Here is a 22,958-nt window from a genome sequence, read left to right as displayed (position 1 = left end):
CATCAATATGATAACATAAACAATTTAAACTTTTAAACTGCTCTAATGCTGAGAAACTGGAAAGGGACTTCAATTTATACAATTAAGATACAATCCACACCTCTTGCCTGGCCTACAGGGTCTATATAACTTGGTCCCTATTTGCATCCCCAGCTTCGTCTCCCTGGACCCTCCACACCTTCCTCCTGTGTTCTCATCGCTCTCATCTTCTGGGAGTTTCTGGGACCACACCTCACTGGTTTCTGCTGAGTCTCTGCCCTCTGAATTTCAGTCTGAATAGCACCTTCTTGGAAATGCTTTTCCTGACCAGTGCATTTTAAGTAGCTACCCATCTTCCCCCTTAGTCCCTATGAGTCTTTATCTCAGGACCCTGTTTTTTTTTTATTTCATAGCACTTCTTAAGCACTCTATAAGCACTTTTAAAGTGTATTTATTGTGGGTCATTCTCCATTAGAATGTCAGTCTCTCGAGGACAGGCCTCACGTATGTGTTCACCGTTTTTATCTTTTATTCCTAACAAGACGCTCAGCGTAGCTGTGTTGAATAAACTGCAGATGATTAGATCAACTACAAGTAGAATTCAGTTGCGTTAACCATTCAATTACATTATATGGTTGATATATGTCCAGTGTTCCTCTTTCCCTAAGTGGAATTTCCTCAAGGAACTTTGTGTGTGTGTGTGTGTGTGTGTGTGTGTGTGTGTGTGAGAGAGAGAGAGAGAGAGAGAGAGAGAATACTATCCATGCATTAAAGCAGATCTCCTAAGCCACTCCATAGCCAGGACTTTGCCAGTCTGTATATAAAGGATCCCTCTCTCTTCTCAGGTGCTAGAGAGTCTAAGGAATAAAACAGCCTAAAAATATCTGTTCCTAAATGGATTCTTCAGTTAGCTGCTCAGTTCCCAGTGGGGTCCTCTTTAGTGCTTATCTCAACTTTATCAAAAAGACGATACCATCAGATCCTCACAGGGACCAAGGGTCTTTAACCCCTGCTAATCTGAGGCTGGAGCAGGTGGTTGAGTGCAGGGCTCAGCGTTTGCCTGGAGGGGAAAGGGGCAATTAGGGCGGGCCTGAAGCTGAAGCTGCATCAGGCAACAGTAGGCATAAGCACCCCTCTAAAAGTCAGAAATTCCTGAACTCGACAGCTGCCAAAATCCATGTCTTTAAAAATATGCTCTCATTTTGACTTTTCACGTTTTTCACGTTCCCTGATTTTCACCAAAGAGGTCCATGCCCGGAAGGTATGAATTTAAGTAATGATGCTGTATCATCCAGGGATTCATGAAGACAGTTGTGATTTGCCTGGCCTTCATCATATTAATATCAGGTTGCCTTTGTGTCAAAAAGCAATTATTCCAACAATTATGCCTGATTGTGCCGACAGTATCACTTAGGACATAATTTTCCAGATTTTTAGATGGGGACTTAATTTTAAGTATGAGTAATCCTATTAGCAAGGTGTTTTTAATTCCAGAATTTTGCAAAAAATTAAAAAAAGCCCTGAGGCCACAATAACATTGATCAGAGTAGCTGTTTAATTTTTCCTGTGGAAAGTTTGTCCTTTTCTTAGTAACCGTTAATTTTGAACTTAGTGCTAAGATAAGAGGAGAAGGTTGTATGACCAGTACATGACACCTATAGTTTTAACTTGCTGGTGGTAATAAGAATTGTTAAGAATCTCTTGCTGTCAACATTTTTGGGGGCGTAAATATTTCCTTATTTTTTCCCCTCTGGTTCCAGGTCAAAATAGCAGATAAATTTAATATCAGATATTAGTTGTGGTGTAAAATTTTAAGGACAGTAGCTTACTTACTCAACTTAGTTTCTTCTTTTTTTTCGTACTTTCGATTTAAATGGTCCTAAAACAAAAAATTCTAGCTTGAACTTTCTGAGAGTTTTCTTTTTTGAAAAATAAACATCGTTTCGCGATAGAGTTACTCTTAGCCAAAGATTCTTGAGAGATTGAGATTTACATTTGTCCCTTTGTCATGTAGGAAGGGAAAGAACAGACTTCCACACGATGGTCTTGGAAAAGTTGTTAAAGTTTATGAGACTTTCTAGAGAAATTGAAGAAATAAGGAATGCCATGACTCTGGTCATTTTTATAACTCCTTTCTAAAAGTTTTGAAAACTGGGAGTTGTGTGTGACTTGGCTTATTCTGCTAGAATTCGTTCTTGAACGTGGTTGTTTCTGTTTCTGTCAGGCGTTTAGATGCCAACCATATTACCTCAGTCCCCGAGGACAGTTTTGAGGGGCTTGCTCAGTTACGACATCTGTGGCTGGATGACAACAGCTTGATGGAGGTGCCCGTGCATCCCCTCAGCAATCTGCCGACTCTGCAGGCACTGACCTTGGCTCTCAACAAAATCTCAAGCATCCCTGACTATGCATTTACCAATCTTTCAAGCCTTGTGGTTCTGTGAGTATCAGTCCCCTTAAATACCATATATTTGTGTGAATTGGGGGGCAAAAGCAGATTTCTTGTGACAAATTATTACAAAAGTACCTTACTTTTGATTATGCTTCTGAAGAGATACTGTTTGGGGGAGTTGCCTTTTTTTTTTTTTTTTTTTTTTACAAAATTAAATGTGCTGACTTTTTAAAATACAAAATAGGATAATTAAAAAATTAACACCTGATGCAACATGCTGGATCTTTCTAAAATACGTGGCCTTTTGTAATCATAAGAAGAAAATGGGACACTCAGCAAATACTTGGACAGCTTTTACTCGTGTACCAGCAATGTATTCAGTGTTAAAAGAAGTGGCATTGTTTTCAGGCGCTCACAGAAAATAAGTTTCGGTGATATTTCATGTTTTGACCAACTTGTCTGTTCAAAGAATATATGATTGTGTTTTTAATCTTTGAAAACTTGGACATAAAAAAATGGGATTTCTTATAAAATCTGTTACTCACTCTCACTGGTGTAAGGTGATGTGCTTCCCTCCATGCTGGTTCCCCCACCTCCCCATAAGGGGAGCTCACCAAAATATCACTTCCTATAATGAAAAGCTCATCAGAGCTTTTGTTCTGACATGGGTGAATATGAAAGAGTCTTCAACGTGCATACCATTTTTCCACGAGAGATACTTTCCTTTTCCATTGGCATTCCATGTTCAGTGAATCCGAGTCTACCAAGAGTCTGTTATTCCATTAGTCAAGGGTTGAAATGTTTAACTGCATGGTTCCTTTAAAAGCCAACTTAGACATTTAAGTATAATAGTTGCTATTGGGTGAGGTAAAACTCATTTTTGATGCTTTTTTCCATAGGCATCTTCATAACAATAAAATTAAAAACTTGGGTCAGCACTGTTTCGATGGACTAGATAACCTGGAGACCTTGTAAGTTGATTCATATTTCAGATGGTTACGTTGTGATATTAACGATGGAGTTTTGTATTTACTTGCAGAAAAGGGAAAAATTATGGTCTTGAGTTCAGTTCACTACTAATTGGCTTTAATACATGACTAAATTCTTGCCATCAAATAACACAATTAGCAATACTAATCTCAGTTTATGGTTAAAAATGGTGCACAAGTTTGGACTTGATATTTCTTTCAGAAGTACATGTAAAAAGCAGCTCGATCTGCCGGGCTGTCTGTCTACTTTCTCAAAAATTTTGGTTTTGTTAAAATGTATGACAGTTTTGAAACATTGAACCTTATAAAATTAATTCTGGAAAAAAAATCTTTTTTTGTTTGTTTTTTCCATGATTTCAGTTGCCTTACCTAATTATTGACCCTGGATTTGAGTATTTTCTCTGCTTTCTTAGATGCTAAATGAAATAAACTTTTCCATTTTGCTTAGGCTGTTTTCATTGTTATTCCTACTAAAGTATTTGGGAATTCTGGCTGATTCAACTTCAGATTGCACCACTGTTTGAGCAAAAGACATTGTGTAGCTACGTGTAATTAAGAGCAGTATCTTTGTTCTTGTTTTATTTTATTTTAGTTGTCTTTATTAGAAGAGCTATAGTATTTACTATTGTCATATAATATATAATTCAGAAAATGTCCAGATTGGTTGGGTTAGTAACATTTGATTGGAATGCTCAGGGTTTGCAATATTTTGTTGAACTGAATATTCTGGTTAGCTGTTAGTTAATGAGAAGACTTAAAATATTTTGCTTCTTTGCTAATCTACTTTCCTGTCTAAACAACCAAAGGATAGTAAACATTAATGGCTTTTTGAAGGTGGAAGCTCTTGAAGAAGATGGTTCCAAGCTCAGTTCTCCTTTCCTGAGTATATAAATACCAGTGTACCAGAAGACCGGATGGATCTTCTGATACTAGACCACATATACTCTCATAATTATATGAAAATGAAACCTCTTCTTCCCAGTTAAATTTTTATTTGCCACTTTGATTTTATGTTACTCTGATTCTGAAATCAACCATGATAATCATATGCCAACATGCTCTTTTGGTTATAAAAGAAATTAAAACTCAAATACTCAGAATCAAGACTTTTTAGTACAGATCACTGTGGCTTTTCTCTCTCCTAAGTAATGTAACATTTTCGACAATTTATAACCTGCTTCAAGACAGTAATTGTGGGAAGCCATCCTGGTCCTTCCCCTTGTTCATACTTATCTCCAGTCATTCACCTTATGGTAGGGCTGAGGTCAGCTGCCCTCATGTCAGAATTTCAGGAAGTCACTCCAAACCCCAAACGGACAGAAACCTTGGTTTCAGGCTATTGTCATTTTTAAATGGATATTCCATAAATTCTGTTTTATGGTGAATTTCCTGAGAAATGTCATTCAGATGACTTGTTTATTTAATGCACCAATAATATGCAATTGAGAATTCCTTGACATTATAAAGTGAAGTTAAAACAGTCATAGATGAATTACAATTCTTCTTTTTCTATTCAGTATTCTAAGAAAAGGTGTAAATTAAACTACAGGGTTTTAAACAGCCCTATGGTTGGTGAGGAGAGATTAGATTTTTTAGGAATACATTCGTACCAAATGCCTTATAAATTGTGACTGCACTTCAGTGTTCTTACGTGTTTCCCCCATTTTTTTCTAGGGACTTGAATTATAATAACTTGGGGGAATTTCCTCAGGCTATTAAAGCACTTCCTAGCCTAAAAGAGCTGTGAGTATTGTTTTGCTCTCTCTATGCCTTAGTATCCTTAGAACTCACCACTTAATGTTCCAACAGTGAGATTTGAAAACCTCTTTGCTCCATTACATATATCACAATACACACACACACACAGACACATATGTGATCACACAGACTGGATTATGTTAGTTAGCGCAGACAGTTTTGAGCCTGGATTTCTGTGCTGGGCTCCATACTGCGGAAACAAGAGCTATAATATATGGTCCTTGCCAGATGGGAGCTTGGAGTCTTAGTGGCACTGGGGAGGCTAGCCATGTAAGAAAGAGAGCAGTTGCTAGGTAGAAATAAGTGCTAAATGAAGAGGGTAAATGAATCATTCCAGAAAAAGACCTCATTGAGAATTGGGGTCATTGGAAAAGGTAATGCTAAAGAAAAGAATTTGACTGGAGTTAAAAGGGTAGGTGTGTGTGTGTGTGTGTGTGTGTGTGTGTGTGTGTGTGTGTTTATGGTAAAGATTTTATTTATTTGAGAGAGAGAATGAGAGCGAGCGCACGAGTCGGTGGCGGGGCAGAGGGAGAGACAGAATCTCAAGCAGACTCCCCGCTGAGTGTGGAGCCCCATGCAGGGCTCGATCTCATGACCCTGAGATCATGACCTGAGCCACCCAGGCTCACAACCCTGAGATCACTTAACTAACCAAAAGGGTGGAGATATTTAAACAAATGAAAGGCTAAGGGGACATTTTACATGTTGGCTTTGTCAACGACAGAGATAGGAATATACAGGGCATCACAGGGTATGTGTGTCATGTGTTGACAGCAAATACTCTGAAATGCATTGCTTAAGGACTAAATACAGGTGACAGAGGAAATATGGAGGTTAAAACACCTTATGATTCTCACTCATGGTCTAAAGTTCTTTGTTGGCAAAGCAACTGCTCAGGGTGTATGAGAGACCTGAGAGATATCAGGTTAAGCCGTGGGTTTAAGAAGAATTAGGAATTAGTCCTGGAAAGGATGAGATGGAATTGAAACTTCAGTTTCCTCACACTTTTGGAATTTTCATGTAGTTGTTATCAGTTAGGTTTCACATAATACTGAACAGGGCTAGATATTCAGGTTTTAACTTATTTCATAAAAGGGCACGTGTTTCAAAATATTTTTCTCCTCCCTCTTTAGGTTATTTCATAGTAATTCTATTTCTGTTATCCCTGATGGAGCGTTTGATGGCAATCCACTCTTAAGAACTATGTAAGTAGTTTGGGGCGCCTGGGTGGCACAGCGGTTAAGCGTCTGCCTTCGGCTCAGGGCGTGATCCCAGCGTTGTGGGATCGAGCCCCACATCGGGCTCCTCTGCTGGGAGCCTGTTTCTTCCTCTCCCACTCCCCCTGCTTGTGTTCCCTCTCTCGCTGGCTGTCTCTATCTCTGTTGAATAAATAAATAAAATCTTAAAAAAAAAAAAAAAAAGTCAGTTTCTAAAAAAAAAAAAAAAGAACTATGTAAGTAGTTTTGAAGGTTTGTTTTAATAGAGAATCATGTAAAGCATGACTGTATGATGCCAGACATCTCAACGAAGAATGAAAATTCAGGCTTTTAGATATATGGACTTCGTGAACATCAATGTAGTGTTGGACGGCTTGTGAACATAAGAAAACTTTACTTTTTTTGGTATTTTTACAGACACTTGTATGATAATCCTCTGTCTTTTGTGGGGAACTCAGCATTTCACAATTTATCTGATCTGCATTCTTTGTAAGTATTATACAAATTTTATTTTTTAATTTTTATTCTTTTTTTTAGTATTTTGCAAATTTTAAAACAAACCTGAATATTTACGCAGTTGCTTAAAGGAAAACTAGAATGTATTATTGTAGCTCCAGAAGACAAAAATCTTTTATCTTTTTGTCCCCTTGGGAGAAAGTCCAAAGGACAATTCTGAAGATTTATGATGGTTCTTATTTATGTGAACACTTGGCCTAATTATCACAGTTTCAGGTACATTCAAGAATTAAAACTGATTTATTTTTAGGTCTAGTAGCACTGTGATTTTAAACTGTTAAAAAATAAAATGAAAATATTATCCATGAAATTTTTTTGTTTTAAATTACGTTTTCTCTCCCAATTTCTTAAAGAGTCATTCGAGGTGCAAGCATGGTACAGCAGTTCCCCAATCTGACTGGAACCATCCATCTGGAGAGTCTGTAAGTGCGGCTCTTTGAAGAGGGATAGTGTAAATATCACCTGTGGGCCTGCTCGGCAGGGTGCCGGTGCTGTTTGGTGATGATGCTGGGTTTGTGTTGATTCCCGTAATCTCTCTTTGTGAACAGCATGCGTGGAGATGGATGTATATTGGGTTTGGGCTCAGTCAGCTCAGGTAGGGGATAGCCTGGTATATGGATATTAGATCTGAAAAGTTCGCTGAAAATATAAGGCAGTAAGTAAATGCCAAATTCAAAGCAGGCTTTAGGAATTCAGAAGCGCAGCAGTAGAGGTGAGTATCAGAGAAAGCTTTAGAGAGGAGGTGTCATGTTTTCAAAATTGAATATTGTCAGGTTTCCCACAGCTGGGGCTTTTATTTAGAAAGGCAGGATTCAGTAAAATAGGGAGTACTGAAAATTTCCTCAGGGGTGGCATACAGATGATCATATATAGTTAGAATTGCATGTGTTGAATGCGGTGTGATATGGAGAAATTTGGAAAATCATTTGGGTCACAGTTTTAAAATGGCCACATTGAACATATGGCAAATCTTCCCAGTGGATGGTCTGTGAATGGGGTACATATGGATCCAGGCTTTTGTTGACCTGAACCCTCCAGAAGCCAGGAGGCGCCTGAGGTGGCTAAGGGTCTCCAGCCGCAAGGAGCCTTACCAGAGTAGGTCACATAAATATTATGATTTTCACATGTGCCAAGATGTAGGGAAAAAGAGGTCAGGAAGCACTGGGCTCAGAAGTTTACACTTGCATATTCAGGTCCTTTGGATGTCTTGAGTACATTACAGCAGGTGGTGTGAGGAGAGTAAGAGAGACTGGAGATGCGAAGAACCACAAGGAGGCCCTGGGAATAATCCCCTTGCTAAAGGAACACCTTTAACACCACTGGCCTTCCTCCGAGTGGCCTGCTATTCCTCCACCCCTCCCTGCGTCATTTCATGCATGAGCTACGTAATAGCATTAAAAATGAACGGAGGGTCAGTTGCTGGACACACCACAAAAGAAGAAAGCACAGGAGTTGGTATAGACTGCAGGCAGCCTGGAGGGAGAGAGCATTTCACAACGGCGAGTTAGGTTAGCTAGGTTTGGGAGGCAGGATGCTACGTTGGTTTCATACGTCGTGGGTATGAAGTGGTGTTGCAGGCCATTGTAGTCAGGCTGTGGCTGTGGGTTAGTATTTTTCTGTTGGTCCACAAGAGAAATCAGCCTCATTGTCTGCAAAATATTAACATCTCGTGTCACAAGCTTTTCTGCCTTACTATGAAAATGAAATCCATAATGCTTACTCCAATTTCCCACATGCCGGACTTTAAGGAGTAAGCAGGCAGTGGGATACACAGACTTCAGTTCATATACAAATCCGTTTCTTTTTCTATGTGAGAATAGCATTTTGTTTACCATCTCAACTTGAACCATTTCTTAGATGAACAATGTTTTTCCACAGGACCTTGACAGGCACCAAGATAAGCAGCATATCCAGTAACTTGTGCCAAGAACAAAAGATGCTTAGGACTTTGTAAGTTGGGTCCCTCTTCGCTTCTCATACTTTTTCTCTTATGTGCTTCCCATATATTGAGTTTTATTTTTGATAAGCTATTTACATTAGCTGATTTTAGGGCAGAATTCTGTCTTATTTGTTCCCTTTATGGAAATGAGCAGGTGTTTTCGTGACCCCAGGGTAGGTAACATTTATTTCAGTTTGGTTTTAGGGTGATGTATATGTCACACATCTTGGGACTTTTTACTCTGAACAAAGTAAAACCAGACCAGGCTCTTCCTTGGTATTTTTCTTATCCGGACTTCCTTGTCCTTATTCTAGATGCCCAGGACTGTCAGCTCTCTCCATCTTTCTCTTTCATCCATAACCTAAGCAGAGCCCAAATCTTTCTTGGGTCAGGAACCAGCTAAGCATGGAGCTTTCCAAAAACTTTAAACTATCCTGGAAATTAAAAATAAATAAAGGATGTAAAAATGTCACAAGAACAAACAATTAAGTTACTAAGCTGTTAATAAGTGTTCAGTGGAGAGAGATAGTAACAAAATAAGTGACTGATTGATGAAGCAAATCGTTAAATGTGGAGTATCAAGCCCAGTGATCACTATTGAGGAAACACTGCAGTGGGATTAGCTGAGAGTTATTGAGTCCCTGTATTTGATTTAATATAATTTTTTTGAAAATGTGAGCTATGCATACCACCCCTCACAGCTTTATAATTAAATAACAACATAGAAATTGTTTAGAATATAAACAATATTATAAAAATACAAAAAACCACATCATCTACCATTCTGACATAATTTTATATATTTTCCATATTTTTATATATTTAATTTTATATGCTTAATGTTTTTAATAATTTTACTTAAAAATTGAAAAAAATTTTAAATGTTTTTAAATCATTTTATATTGTCTATACTCAACATTATGTACTTGAAGTTTGCAAATCTTAAGCCTGTTTTATCAGTAAGGTACTCTAGAAGCTTAAAAGTCTTAGAAAAAAATGGTTGCTTTTCTTCAGCTCTCTGCTACAGATCTTAGTGCTGCTTCCAATACTTCTGAGTATAGCTCTTCTAACTTAGGGTACTGATAACATAGAAATTAATTTGTTCATTTTCATTGTTTTAAGGGACTTGTCTTACAACAATATAAAAGAACTTCCAAGCTTTAATGGTTGCCATGCTCTGGAAGAAATGTAAGTTGGTCTTTGACTTACTCTTTTTGCTATGGTTTATTGTTGATTCACTGAATGTTTCCTATTTTAAATAATGGCTTTAATATTAAAAAATCAGAAATATTAAGGAAATAAGTGCATATAATCAGGTGTTCCTGTGAATAAATGTCAGATTGCACTAGGTATGGTCATGCAACCAGCATTTCTTAGGTACTTACAAGGCATTCTGGGAGACAGTATAGGGGGAGGACTGTGTATACAAAAGACAAACAAACAGGGGCGCCTGGGTGGCTCAGTCGTTAAGTGTCTGCCTTCGGCTCAGGGCGTGATCCCAGAGTCCTGGGATCGAGCCCCACATCAGGCTCCTCCGCTGGGAACCTGCTTCTTCCTCTCCCACTCCCCCTGCTTGTGTTCCCTCTCTTGCTGGCTGTCTCTATCTCTGTCAAATAAATAAAATCTTTAAAAAACAAACAAACAAACAAACAAACAGACAAACAAAGACTGTTCCTGGCTATCGAGGGAAACCAAACATTGATACCTACTGTGTACCAATAAGCTCTGGTGGCTGCTGGTTGGGAGAAGGGAGAGGAAGGCGTTAATTCTCCTGTTCCTGATCCCCTTCTGCCTCTAGCCTTCTTCCTACAGTACTTGGTATAATTGTGTTGTCCTGGATCCTTTTTTTACCATGTTGTCTTCCTGCTCTCCTGAGTGGGGTTGCTAAGGAATTTAGATGGTATACGTTACTTCCCAGTATAAATTGGGATGAAATACCAATTAGTCTAACCCTTTGGTGTTACAGATGAGGAAATGGCAGTTCTCTTTTCTTTCAACAAGATCACTCTGTGTTACTTATGAATGAGTATTTAAGCTTAGAAAAAATTGAAGAAATGTTATCTTTCAAAATAAATTTTTTTCTTTCATTCTTTTTTTTTTTTTTTTTTTTTTTAGTTCTTTGCAACGTAATCAGATCCACCAAATAAAAGAAGGCACTTTTCAAGGCCTGATATCTCTGAGGATTCTGTAAGTTTCTCTCTGATTATTAGAAACAAATACAGAGTTTGTCCAGTTATAAATTAATACATCATTATAATTTCCGTGATAGATATACTTAAAGAAACAATTTATTATATATAAATATTGTTCAAATTTTACCACGTGGTACTTTATCAATAATCTACTTTCAGTATTTTTTTTTAACCTTAGCTTTTTATTTAGTAAACTTAGCTGATTTATGATATTGTGCGTTGATAAGTGAAAAAGCATAATGTGGATAACCTGAGAGATGGAGCTTGTTTGTTTTCACATCACACTGATGAGGTTTGCCAATCTATTAGGGCAGGGCTGGCAAACTATAGCCTGTGGGCCAGGTCGAGCCTTTATCCAATTGTTATAAATTAGGTTTTACTGGAAGACAGCCATGCCCTTTTGTGTAAGTGTTGTCTAAAACTTCTTTCACCATACTATGGCAGAGTTGAGTAGTTGGGAGTAGAGACCATATGACCTAGAGGTGAAAATATTTACTATCTGGCCCTCGACAGAAAAAATGTGCCAACCCTTGCCTGGGGTATGTATCATCACAAATATAGCTAATATGCAGCAGAAGCAGTCATTGGAAAAAATGTATTTGTATTTGAATGTGTATTTGTGCCAAATATTCTCTTAAGCACTTGGGGATCGAGAGGTGGCTACGACAAGCCTTGTCCCCACCTTTACAGAACTTTAGTGCAGAAAACACAATACACTAAAACACATTTTTAAAATATAGAGCAAATTTGAAAAATTGAAGGTGAAGTGAAATTACATGTATTGAATCCTGTCTTCCAGTAGATCCCCAGTAAGAAACTGAAAATGCTTTCTACTAGAAAATATTTTATTGGAGGTTGGGATCTTTCCTCGTGCCTGACCGGCTTACTGCGTGTGGATCTGGGCAGTAGCGAGGAAGGGGACTGGCTCCTAGCTGCCATCACTTCTAGAGCACTGATAAGCGACAACAATGAAAAGCTGGCCTTTTTATGATTTGGAACCAAGTTTGTCCGGTTGTCCTGTGATCCGGGAGATGCGTAATGGAATGAATTTATCGAGCTTTTAAATTTCCATTAACACTCAGTTTAAGTGTGGTTGCAGATTATTTCTCTGTTTTTATTAATTCTGCAATATCAGAGTTTCTCAGGGTGTGTTTCTGAATATAGTACAGCTCTGGTGTTGATATGATTTTTATTTCCTGCTCGGGAAAAGAATGATATCTGAAGCCCTTCTGGAATGCTCTTGTTTACATATTGATTATTTGTCTTCCCTGGGGCCTTATCACTGACCTTTGAGAAGGCAAATAGTACGAAACCTGTTTTTATTTTCAGCTTTGTCAGGAGCTGAGTTTTTCCTCGCCTACTTAATAGTACCAAAGGTTATATCATATCGTTTATATTTTTGAACTGGTACCAGAATGATAAGGTGGAGAAAATTCACAACTGTTTTGAAACAGATGCCAACTAGAATTACCGCTCTAGGGAACCCATTCCAAGAAATAGATTTTTGTGAAGGGGAGGGATTCATCATAAACTTGAAGTTGTTGGGCAAGATTAATAAGATTTGTTATCTTATCAGGGATACTGTGACTACCTCTGATTCCACAGTGTGGTCGAAGCAACTGCAATTTGAGTTTATTTGAAACAATTAACATGCTGCTCCTGTAATTGCAGAGATCTGAGTAGAAACCTGATTCATGAAATTCACAACAGAGCTTTTGCCAAGCTTGGGTCGATAACTAACCTGTAAGTTGATGATTTTATGCAGGAATATCATGAAAGAAATGAATAGTCTACAGAAACTTGTGTTTTAGCGTTGTCCTATGGAAATATTTTTCTGTTCAGTCGCTCCCTTGGGTAACGCCTTCTCAGGTGGCAGGATGAATGCCAGATCTGTTGTTTGAGCGCACCGGAACTTCCTTGTAGAGCTCTAATATTTAGGATGTTTACACATGTATGGATGTTTTTGTGTAACTTGCATCCTAGGAGTTAATTTGAAGTCTCATTCACATTTCAGAGATATAAGTTTCAATGAATTAACTTCATTTCCTACGGAAGGCCTGAATGGGCTAAATCAACTGAAACTTGTTGGCAACTTCAAGCTAAAAGAAGCCTTAGCAGCAAAAGATTTTGTTAATCTCAGGTGTGTTTTTGCTTATTTTTCTTTTTTGTTCAAGTTATGGTGGGCCCCTAAATTATAGAGTATGCTAGTTTTTTGCTGTGGTTCTCAGATTTTCTGGGAGGCTATAATTTAAGAGTATTTTCTACCTCAGTCCTCACAAATTTGGTAAAAAAATAGAACATGAGCATTATTCCGTAGTTTTTGAGAACATGAATTGGAGCCCTTGAGACTGTCAGGGAGATAACGTAGCCGTTCATCAGCCTGGTTTTTTATACAGCAGATGTGTCGTTAACAATGTGGCAGGAACCCCGTAACTGTGAACCTACAGAAAATTGACACAATGCTCTAATACTTCATAAAGACATTTGATACAGTAGACACGGGGCTTGGGGATAGTACTGTGGGAGAAGAGAATAAATATGTCTACTATACTTATGCGAGCAAAGCACATTCATTTAGTGGTATAAAGTCTCAAAGGATCTGGGACATTGCTGTTAAATGAAACTACCAGTATCATATGATAACTTAGGCATGGTTAATTCATGTATAAAAGGGGTCTGATAAGATTTCATTTTAAATTGCCGTATTACTGCTAAATTTTAAATAGGGCTTGTTCTGAATTCAGTTTTTAAAAGCATATCTTCTATGAAAAGAGAAAGTCATGGTATCATCTGATAGCAGAGTTCTTTTCACAGATGAGGAAACTGAGGCCCAGACCGGCTAATGACCAGCTTTTAAAGCATGCAACAGTCAGGTCTTTCTGACTCCTGGGCTCTTACAGATTGAAGTACTTTTTACAAAACAAAAGCATGTCTGTGACGTTGTTATTCAGTGTAGATTTTACCACTTTTCCAGGTCTTTATCAGTACCATATGCTTATCAGTGCTGTGCATTTTGGGGTTGTGACTCGTACGCACATTCAAACACGGAAGATACCAGCCTCCAAGACCACAGTGTGGCAAAGGATAAAGGCGAGTGCATGTACTTCTAAAAACAGAACGCTCTTTAGGGTATTAATTCAAGTCTGTCTCTGCTATTGTAATCATTTGTGAAGGTTAACTATGAAATATGTGAGAAAATGGCATTTACTGTGCTACTGGCATCTTTGTTAGGAAGCCTCCTGCAAGCTGAACTTACATCATGTATAAGAGAGAAGATTACAGAAAAGTATGGTTTTTTCAATTGCATAAAGCTTGAATTAAACACAGTTTATGTTGTTTATTCAGGTCCCACTGATGCAGCAGGTGTCACGAGCAGTGCAGAAAATGAAGAACATAGTCAAATAATTATCCACTGTACACCCTCCACAGGTACGGCCAACACGTTTTGCTGCAGTTTCTTGCTTTAAACGAACATCAGGCAAATATCTGAAACGTGGGGGGAAAGATGTGATTTTTTTGGTAACAGGAGTAGGACTAGATGATGTCATAAGGCCTTCTGCCTCAAAGCGTGGTCTCTGTACCAGGAGCTTAGGCATCTCGTACAGAATCTCAGTCCCAGAATCATTGACTCAGAGTCTCGGTGTTAACAAGCTCCCAGAGGGTTATGTGCATTCAAAATTGAGTGGCAAAATTGAGCTCTTCTTTAACTCTAGGACGAGCTCTAGAAGTAACGGATCTGCAAGGATTTTTAGTGTTACCCTTTTTTTTTTTTTTAAATGCAACCTTGCTTTTCCTTTTCTTTCCACTTTATCTCATGGAACTTTAGTAGACTTGGGAAAGTTACTAAAATGAGACCACATATTTAGTCGTGATGTAATTTTGAATTAGGGCTCATCTATCAGGGAAGATGAATTTGGACTTTTACTGTAAAAGAAAAAATAAATAATTGGCTAACTTGTGTGCTATGAAGTAGATTTTTTTAAAAGATTTTGTTTATTTATCAGAGAGCAAGTGAGTGAGAAAGCACGGACAGGGAGCAGCAGAGGGAGAGGGAGAAGCAGACTCCCTCCCAAGGAGGGAGCCTGATGTGAGGCTCGATCTCGGGACCCTGAGATCGTGACCTGAGCTGAAGGCAGACGCTTAACTGACTGAGCCAGTCAGTGCCCCCCCTTTTTAAACATTTTTTATTTATTCATTTGAGAGAGAAAGCATAAGCAAGGGGGAGGGCCAGAGGGAGGAAAAGCAGACTCTGCATGGAGCCCATCGTGGGGCTCGATCCCAGGACCCTGGGATCATGACCTGAGCCAAAGGCAGATGCTTAACCAACTGAGCCACCCAGGTGCCCCAGATCGTGAGCTTTTTAAGGGGCTGTGTTTGTATTCTTTTAATACTTAGTACAGTGCCTATGTAGAGAATGAGCTTAAAGTGATCAGATGAGTGAATGGAATTGGCAACAATCAATTCAGTTTAGGCAATGTATTTTGTCTAGTTTCTGAATTAATTGTTGGAAGCTAAGAGGGTGCAGCTTGCTCACTGGCCTTACTGGGGTCCTTGTGTTGGAGAAGGTACATAAGGAACGGACAACCCAATGAGAAGGGAATAGCCTTATTAAAGGGGAGACTAGACCTGAACAGGCAGGGATTCCATGTCCTCCACACCTAATTTAAACCTTTGTCAGCCAGGAGGAACGTTAGTCTGAGCTCATCTCCGCGGGCTGCAGTAGAGATACACTGCAGGCCTGCCTCCCCACTCAGTTGTAGTAACACATAGACGCCCCTGTGCTCCCTCACACCGAAGCAGGAAGCAGGAAGTAGCAGAGAGTGGGGTCCTTCAGTTAGAACTGGAGGAGGCAGCAGGTTTTCAAAGACAGAGACTAGGTGGAGCCTGCTCTCCAGGCTTTTGATGGAAAGTACCTCCACCTACCAAACACTTCCAGAAGGGTGAACTGTTCTCTCAGGTCAGATGAACTACTACTCCCGCTTCCTTGAAAGGAGGATGAGTTTAGATACAGACATAACAGTGAACGCTTCCTCTTAACACTCCCTGAGGGGGGAATAAAAAATAATTACTTAATTAAAAACGTTTTTTGAAGTTTCTTATGATATTTGGGATATCACAAGATATAAATGTTGCAGAGACGGCTTGTTAGGTCTGTGAATGTCTCAGTGATTTAAAATGCTGTATGGGGGGCGCCTGGGTGGCACAGCGGTTAAGCGTCTGCCTTCGGCTCAGGGCGTAATCCTGGCGTTATGGGATCGAGCCCCACATCGGGCTCCTCTGCTAGGAGCCTCTTCCTCTCCCACTCCCCCTGCTTGTGTTCCCTCTCTCGCTGGCTGTCTCTATCTCTGTTGAATAAATAAATTTAAAAAATCTTAAAAAAAAAAATGCTGTATGGGATGTATCAAACTTCATGACAGTTCAGAAGGTTAAATCAGAACATGTGTTTTAGGCAACTGTAACACATAGTTTTCTTGTGCTCTGTAAACAACATTTCGCTTTTCTTTACTAATTTTAAAATAAAATAGTTGTCATTTGTGACATAACTAGCCTGTCAAAGCCCGTTAGTAGAACATACAATTTAGTCACTAAATTAGTTGTTGCAATCCTAGTGTAAGTCTCACAGGGTTTTACTGGCTATAGCTTTGTATGTATCTAACATCCGTGTGGTTTTGCTCTCGCTTCACTGTCTTATTGAATAACCTTTGTCAGGTCAATCGAACACTTTGACATCTCAATTTCTCTGGATGAAAAGTGGGTATAATTATACCTGTCTTAACCTGCTTTGTCAGGTTGCCCTTGAAAGCCATAAGAAATGTGGGGGGAAAAATAGATGTATACATACATACATGTACATATATAATTTTTAAAAGCTGTATTAGGACTAGGAAGGAGGAAGAAAAGGACCTCATTATTTATTGAAGTCCAGCTATGTACTTAGTAACCTGCTTAGGTACCTCATGTATATAATTTTACTTAAGCTACAGCATGCTATGAAATAGGCATTGTTATCCACAGGTGAGAAAATGAAATTTATACAGGTGTAAGCTGCTTTCTCAAGGAAGAACAGCATATTACGAACCTTAAATTAAAACCCTAGTTTATCTGATTCCAAGCCTTCAGTATATATCAAGTACTTTTCATGTACGAGACACTGTACTGTATCTATGCAATCACTGTATAGCTTTACAAATTATTTAATAAAAGAAATTAAAGTCAGTTATTTTTAAAATAGCCTTAGTCCATTGACTAAAAAAGCTAAGAAATAGTAATCTTTTCAATTTGGTTCAATTTTGGTATCAGATTTAATTATCCTAGATTAACCATCTTTAGTTTTTCTCTGAAGCCATAGCATACCGGGAATACGGTGTTTTCTAAATTGTCTTTTATTTCTCTCTCTTGTTTTAGGTGCTTTTAAGCCCTGCGAATATCTACTGGGAAGTTGGATGATCCGTCTTACCGTGTGGTTCATTTTCTTGGTTGCATTGTTTTTCAACCTCCTTGTCATTTTAACAACATTTGCATCTTGTTCATCACTGCCTTCCTCCAAATTGTTCATAGGCCTGATTTCTGTATCCAACTTATTCATGGGAGCTTATACCGGCATCTTAACTTTTCTGGATGCTGTGTCCTGGGGCAGATTTGCTGAATTTGGCATTTGGTGGGAGATTGGCAGCGGGTGCAGAATAGCTGGGTTTCTTGCTATTTTCTCCTCTGAAAGTGCCATATTTTTATTAATGTTGGCAGCTGTCGAAAGAAGCTTATCTGCAAAAGATATAATGAAAAATGGGAAAAGCAATCATCTCAAACAGTTCCGGATTGCTGCCCTTTTTGCTTTCCTGGGAGCGGCAGTGGCAGGCTGTTTTCCACTTTTCCATAGAGGGGAATATTCTGCATCACCCCTATGCTTGCCATTCCCCACAGGAGAAACGCCGTCGTTAGGATTTACTGTGACCTTAGTGCTATTAAACTCATTAGCGTTTTTATTAATGGCCATTATCTACACCAAACTTTACTGCAACTTGGAAAAAGAGGACCTTTCAGAGAACTCACATTCTAGCATGATTAAGCATGTTGCGTGGCTCATCTTCACCAACTGCATCTTTTTCTGCCCCGTTGCATTTTTCTCATTTGCGCCATTGATCACTGCAATCTCCATCAGCCCTGAAATAATGAAGTCTGTTACTCTGATATTTTTCCCGTTGCCCGCTTGCCTGAATCCAGTCCTATATGTTTTCTTCAACCCAAAGTTTAAAGAAGACTGGAAGTTACTGAAGCGACACATTACCAAGAAAAGCGGATCGGTTTCAGTTTCCATCAGTAGCCAAGCCGGCTGTGTGGAACAGGATTTCTACTATGACTGTGGCATGTACTCACATTTGCAGGGTAACCTGACTGTGTGTGACTGCTGTGAATCCTTTCTTTTGACAAAGCCAGTGTCATGCAAACACTTAATAAAATCACACAGCTGTCCTGCATTGGCAGTGGGTTCTTGCCAAAGACCAGACAGCTATTGGTCCGACTGTGGCACACAGTCGGCCCACTCTGATTATGCAGATGAAGAAGATTCCTTTGTCTCCGACAGTTCTGACCAGGTGCAGGCCTGTGGACGAGCCTGCTTCTATCAGAGTCGAGGATTCCCTTTGGTGCGCTATGCTTACAATCTACCAAGAGTTAAAGACTGAATTGATGTGTTTGTAACTGTTTCCCCCATCAACCAAAATCATAGCATTTATAGACTGAACCCTAGTCTGATCTTTCATCTGGGAAGCACTTCTGTGATCACTGCCTGGTGTGTCACTTAGAAGGAGGAGGAGGTGGCAGTTTATTTCTCAAACCAGACATTTTCAGAGAACAAGTGCCTAAACTGTCAATCAATGAAAAATGCAATGTCCAAGCAATGTGTGGTCTATTTGGAACAAATTTATAACTTGAAAAAGATTTTATGTATATCATAGCAATATAACGTTAGGTTTTCCTGATCCGTAAGAAGCAAATTTATACCTGTTTCTGCATTAAGCACAAGATGAAGAACAGCTGTTAATATTTTTTTAAGAATATTTTAAAATGTGATTTTATGTAACGAAGAAAAAGTCTTGCTAATTTTACCTAATGTTGCATCATTAATCTCAGGACAAACTTACTGCAGGGCCAAAAAAGGGATTGCCTCCCAGGTAGAACTGTGAGAGTAGAAGAGTAGGCATCATCACCCTATTGCATTTTCGGGTCCCATCTTTGACATAATAGAATCATAAATTTTGTTTAAGTGACTTATAAATCTAAAACCTGAAGATGTTTTTAAAACAATATTAACAACTGTTAGATTTTAAAAGAATAGCTGAACGTTTGTTTTCAGACATGACGCATCTCTTCGGTGCGATCACGGTGATTTTTTCCTCAATGTCTTGTGACCACACTAGGAAAAAAGTAAAGGACTAATCGTTGTGTGGGTTTGATAGATTTGGATAAACTACTAACTAATAAGGAATTTTAACAGCATCTGAGGGATTTGATGGCTCCGGGGAATGTTCCCATCAATAAACAGTTCTTAATATCATTGGCTGTACCAACATTTTTCAGTTTTGTTGGTATGCTGTCTACGTATACTTTGAATTATACAGAAGATAAACAGTGGTAAATTGTTGTGTCAAGTTGGAAGAAATTGGGAGTAATTATTGACACAAAGCACTTATAATGGTTTCTTAGTGAGCCGGATTCTCCTGAAACTGCTCTCATATGGTAGCTTCCATACAATTCCCCCTTACTGTGATTTAAATACAAAAGAGCCTATGCAAGAGTTCAGATACTGTGCTCTTGTGAGACAAAACAGATGTGTCGTCAGAGAAAAAGAAAAAGGAATAAAGCTTAGGCCTATGTCTTTAGCAATTAAAAATTTTACTTGATTCTTGTCTATGGACTTTTGACATGTCACTATGTGGAGTCTTAAAGTTATAAATGTTCAGTATGTTTTTTGAACAATATGCTAAATCAATAGCAAACCCACTGCCATATTAGTTATTCAGGATATACTAAAAACATTAAGCTAGATTGCAGTTTAATAATTAAACTGTATATACTGTGCATATAATGAATTTTTATCTTATGTAAATTATTTTTAGAACACAAGTTGGGAAATGTGGCTTCTGTTCATTTCGTTTAATTAAAGCTACCTCCTAAACTATAGTGGCTGCCAGTAGCAGAATGTTAAATTGTGGTTTATATAATTTTTTGCATTGTAAATAGTCTTGGTTGTACATTGTCAGTGTAATAAAGACAGAATCTTTGTATATCAAAATCATGTAGTTTGTATAAAATGCGGGAGGGATTTATTTTCAGTGTGTTGTAATTTTGTAAGGCCAACTATTCACAAGTTTTTAAAGTTGCTATCATGTTTGTATATTTACACATCTGATAAATATTAAATCATAACTTGGTAAAAAAATCGTAGCTAAAGGTTTTTTTCCCTCCAAAATACAAGTCACTGAAAACTTTGCATTCATTTAAAGTATAGAATAGTAGATATCTAAAATATGTGGTAAATCGTGCTATATGTCTAGTGAGAAATACACTATTGTACACAGTGTTTTGAATTATTAAAGTTCTAGAAATCTAGCAATCTATTTTGCCTTAATTTGTTACTAGGTATGTTAATGAATTTGTTTAATGTTAAAGTAAGCAAATGAAACTATTTTTTAAGTGAAGAATATTGGAAGAAATGTTCGAAGAACACTTTGCTGATTTTTAGAAGTAAGATTTTATTATTGTTTTTTCCATTTCTCAATTTTATATAAGATTTTATTCTATCTTAAGTCTGAACCATACTCATGGAAAACAAATTGTGAAATTTAAGAGAATACCATGAATTCGATCTTTATTTAAAAGCAAATGATTGGTGGGGGTGCCTGACTGGCTCAGTAGGTGGTGCGTGTGACTCTTGATCTCAGGGTCGTGAATTTGAGCCCTACATTGGGTGTAGAGATTACTTAGGAATAAAATCTTAAAAAAAAAGAAAAGAAAAGAAAAGAGCACAAATGATTGGGGTGCCTGGCTGGCTTAGAGGAGCATGAGACTTTTGATCTCGGGGTTGTAAGTTCCAGCCCCACGTTTAATGTAAAGATTGCTTAAATAAATAAAAGCAAATGACTTAAAATCCTGCATGATACCAAATGTAGTCAAATGTAGTCATTTTACAGATGAGAAAATAGAGGGCTTGATGAAATTTAAGTGACTACCAAAGCCACATAAAACAAATTAGAAACCAAACCAGCACCCAGTTTCTCTTAATCTGAGACATAGTTTTTTGGTTTTGTTCATTTGTTTTAAACAATGTCTGGAATTCCCATAACAAAAAGTAGAATTGTGTAATTACTCCTCCCATCCCTTCAGACTTCAGCCCAGGTACCCATCACTCAAATGTGGCAATTATCAACAGCACATGGTAAATCTCGTTTCAACTTCACCCCATTCACCCATTCACTACCTCCCTCTAATCCATCTGCCCCTTTGATTAGTATTATTTATTTAAGATTTATTTATTTATTTTAGAGAGAGACAGTTTTAAGCAGACTTCATGCTGAGTGTGAAGCCCAAAGTAGGCGAGATCCCGCGACTTTGACACCATGACCTGAGCCAAAACCAAGAGTTGACGCTGGACCAATTGCGCCACCCAGGGACATCTGCCCCTTGGATTATTTTGAAATGAATCTAAGCCGTTATCTGTAAATATTTCAATATGTCCAGGGATAAATTTTTAAAAGTTGCCTAATATATTGCTACAAGGCTAACAGGTAATGGTGTTATTTTTTAACAAAGTCAGGGATTTTTAAGCAAAAGTTACTCTTGTAACAAGGTTACAAGCCAGCAAAAAATAAAATTTATCTCAAATATATATCATGAAAGTGAAAATAAACGAGTAGTAAGAAGTTACTAAGTTAATACCCAAAAACTTAAGGGGAGAGGCCTTTTGAGCTTATTGATATATTTATATATAATTCTACGGAACTTGAGGGGTGCCTGGGTGGCTCAGTTGGTTAAGTGTCTGCCTTCGGCTCAGGTCATGATCTCAGGGTCCTGGGATGGAGCCCTGAGGTCTGACTCCCTGTTCAGTGGGGAGTCTGCTTCTCCTTCTCTTTCTCCCCCTCGGCACCCCTGCCCTTCCTCTCTTCCTCTCTCAAAAAAAAAAAAAAATCTTAAAAAAATTCTACCAAACTTGATTATGGCTTCTCAGTCTCAGCAATGACAAGACACTAAGAAAGGAGACCACAGGACTCAATTATGTTCACGTACCAGCACCCATGCCATGAATCTCTTTGCTTCATTATTTCCAGTGTTGCTACAGCATAATGCAGTAGTTGGTCATTATTGTCAGGATTCTGAGGCATCAAGGAAAGGACATAATTTGTTTCATGAAACATTTTGAGGAGGCAGAGAAGTATATGACATTTTAGCTTCCTATAACAAGAGGTTAAAGTGGGAAAGTTTGGGAGTTTAAATGACATATTTATCATTTACCATTTTCTCTGTCAGGTCCTATGCCAGAAACTTTATTATATGACTGGGAGGTAGGTTATTTCCCTATGCAACAAAGGAGTAAGTTAAGACTTAACAAGCCAAATAGCTTGATTAAGGAAACCAAGTGAGTAAGAAAAAAAGTCACTGATTTAAATCCAGGTCCCTTTTTTACTAAGACTTGTGCTTTTTCCTACTTTGCTTTAGTAATGTCAGATGACGTCTGTTGGGAATAGTTTAAATTTACCTCCTGTGAAGCCCTGAAGTGGCCCTAGGTCTTTTGATGCTGTTATTGATTCTAGGGAGGTTCTCATAAATGGTTTTAACCACATAGGCCAAAATTGAATAACTGGGGTGAGAATGTAAACCACTAAGCCAGTTTTATTTCTTGATTAATTTTATTACTCAGTTAAATTGATCCAATTTTCTTCCATTTTCATTTTGTTTTTACTGAAAATTTTAACAAAATTA

At 38.2% G+C, this 22,958-nt stretch overlaps 1 protein-coding gene across 2 annotated transcripts in view; it reads left to right on the top strand.

Moving 5' to 3' along the window:
• LGR4 (leucine rich repeat containing G protein-coupled receptor 4) overlaps positions 1-20,591 on the top strand; it is a 98,998-nt gene extending 78,407 nt beyond the window's left edge. The window contains exons 5-18 of one of the 2 annotated variants that reach the window (XM_026512205.4): positions 2,204-2,419; positions 3,271-3,342; positions 5,035-5,103; positions 6,252-6,323; positions 6,753-6,824; positions 7,205-7,273; positions 8,730-8,801; positions 9,913-9,978; positions 10,906-10,977; positions 12,654-12,725; positions 12,997-13,122; positions 13,957-14,072; positions 14,328-14,411; positions 17,388-20,591. In XM_026512205.4, the coding sequence (XP_026367990.2) occupies positions 2,204-2,419; positions 3,271-3,342; positions 5,035-5,103; positions 6,252-6,323; positions 6,753-6,824; positions 7,205-7,273; positions 8,730-8,801; positions 9,913-9,978; positions 10,906-10,977; positions 12,654-12,725; positions 12,997-13,122; positions 13,957-14,072; positions 14,328-14,411; positions 17,388-18,664 (2,455 nt within the window). In that variant the 3' untranslated portion in view covers positions 18,665-20,591. The remainder of the gene's footprint in view (positions 1-2,203; positions 2,420-3,270; positions 3,343-5,034; positions 5,104-6,251; positions 6,324-6,752; positions 6,825-7,204; positions 7,274-8,729; positions 8,802-9,912; positions 9,979-10,905; positions 10,978-12,653; positions 12,726-12,996; positions 13,123-13,956; positions 14,073-14,327; positions 14,412-17,387) is intronic. The other variant, XM_026512206.4, reaches the window with a different exon arrangement.
• Positions 20,592-22,958: the final 2,367 nt, after the last annotated feature.

The sequence above is a fragment of the Ursus arctos genome, unplaced genomic scaffold (genome assembly GCF_023065955.2).
Source record: "Ursus arctos isolate Adak ecotype North America unplaced genomic scaffold, UrsArc2.0 scaffold_23, whole genome shotgun sequence".
NCBI classification, from domain to species: domain Eukaryota; kingdom Metazoa; phylum Chordata; class Mammalia; order Carnivora; family Ursidae; genus Ursus; species Ursus arctos.
Note: the sequence above shows the minus strand (reverse complement) of the source record. Positions and strands in the feature narration are given on the sequence as shown.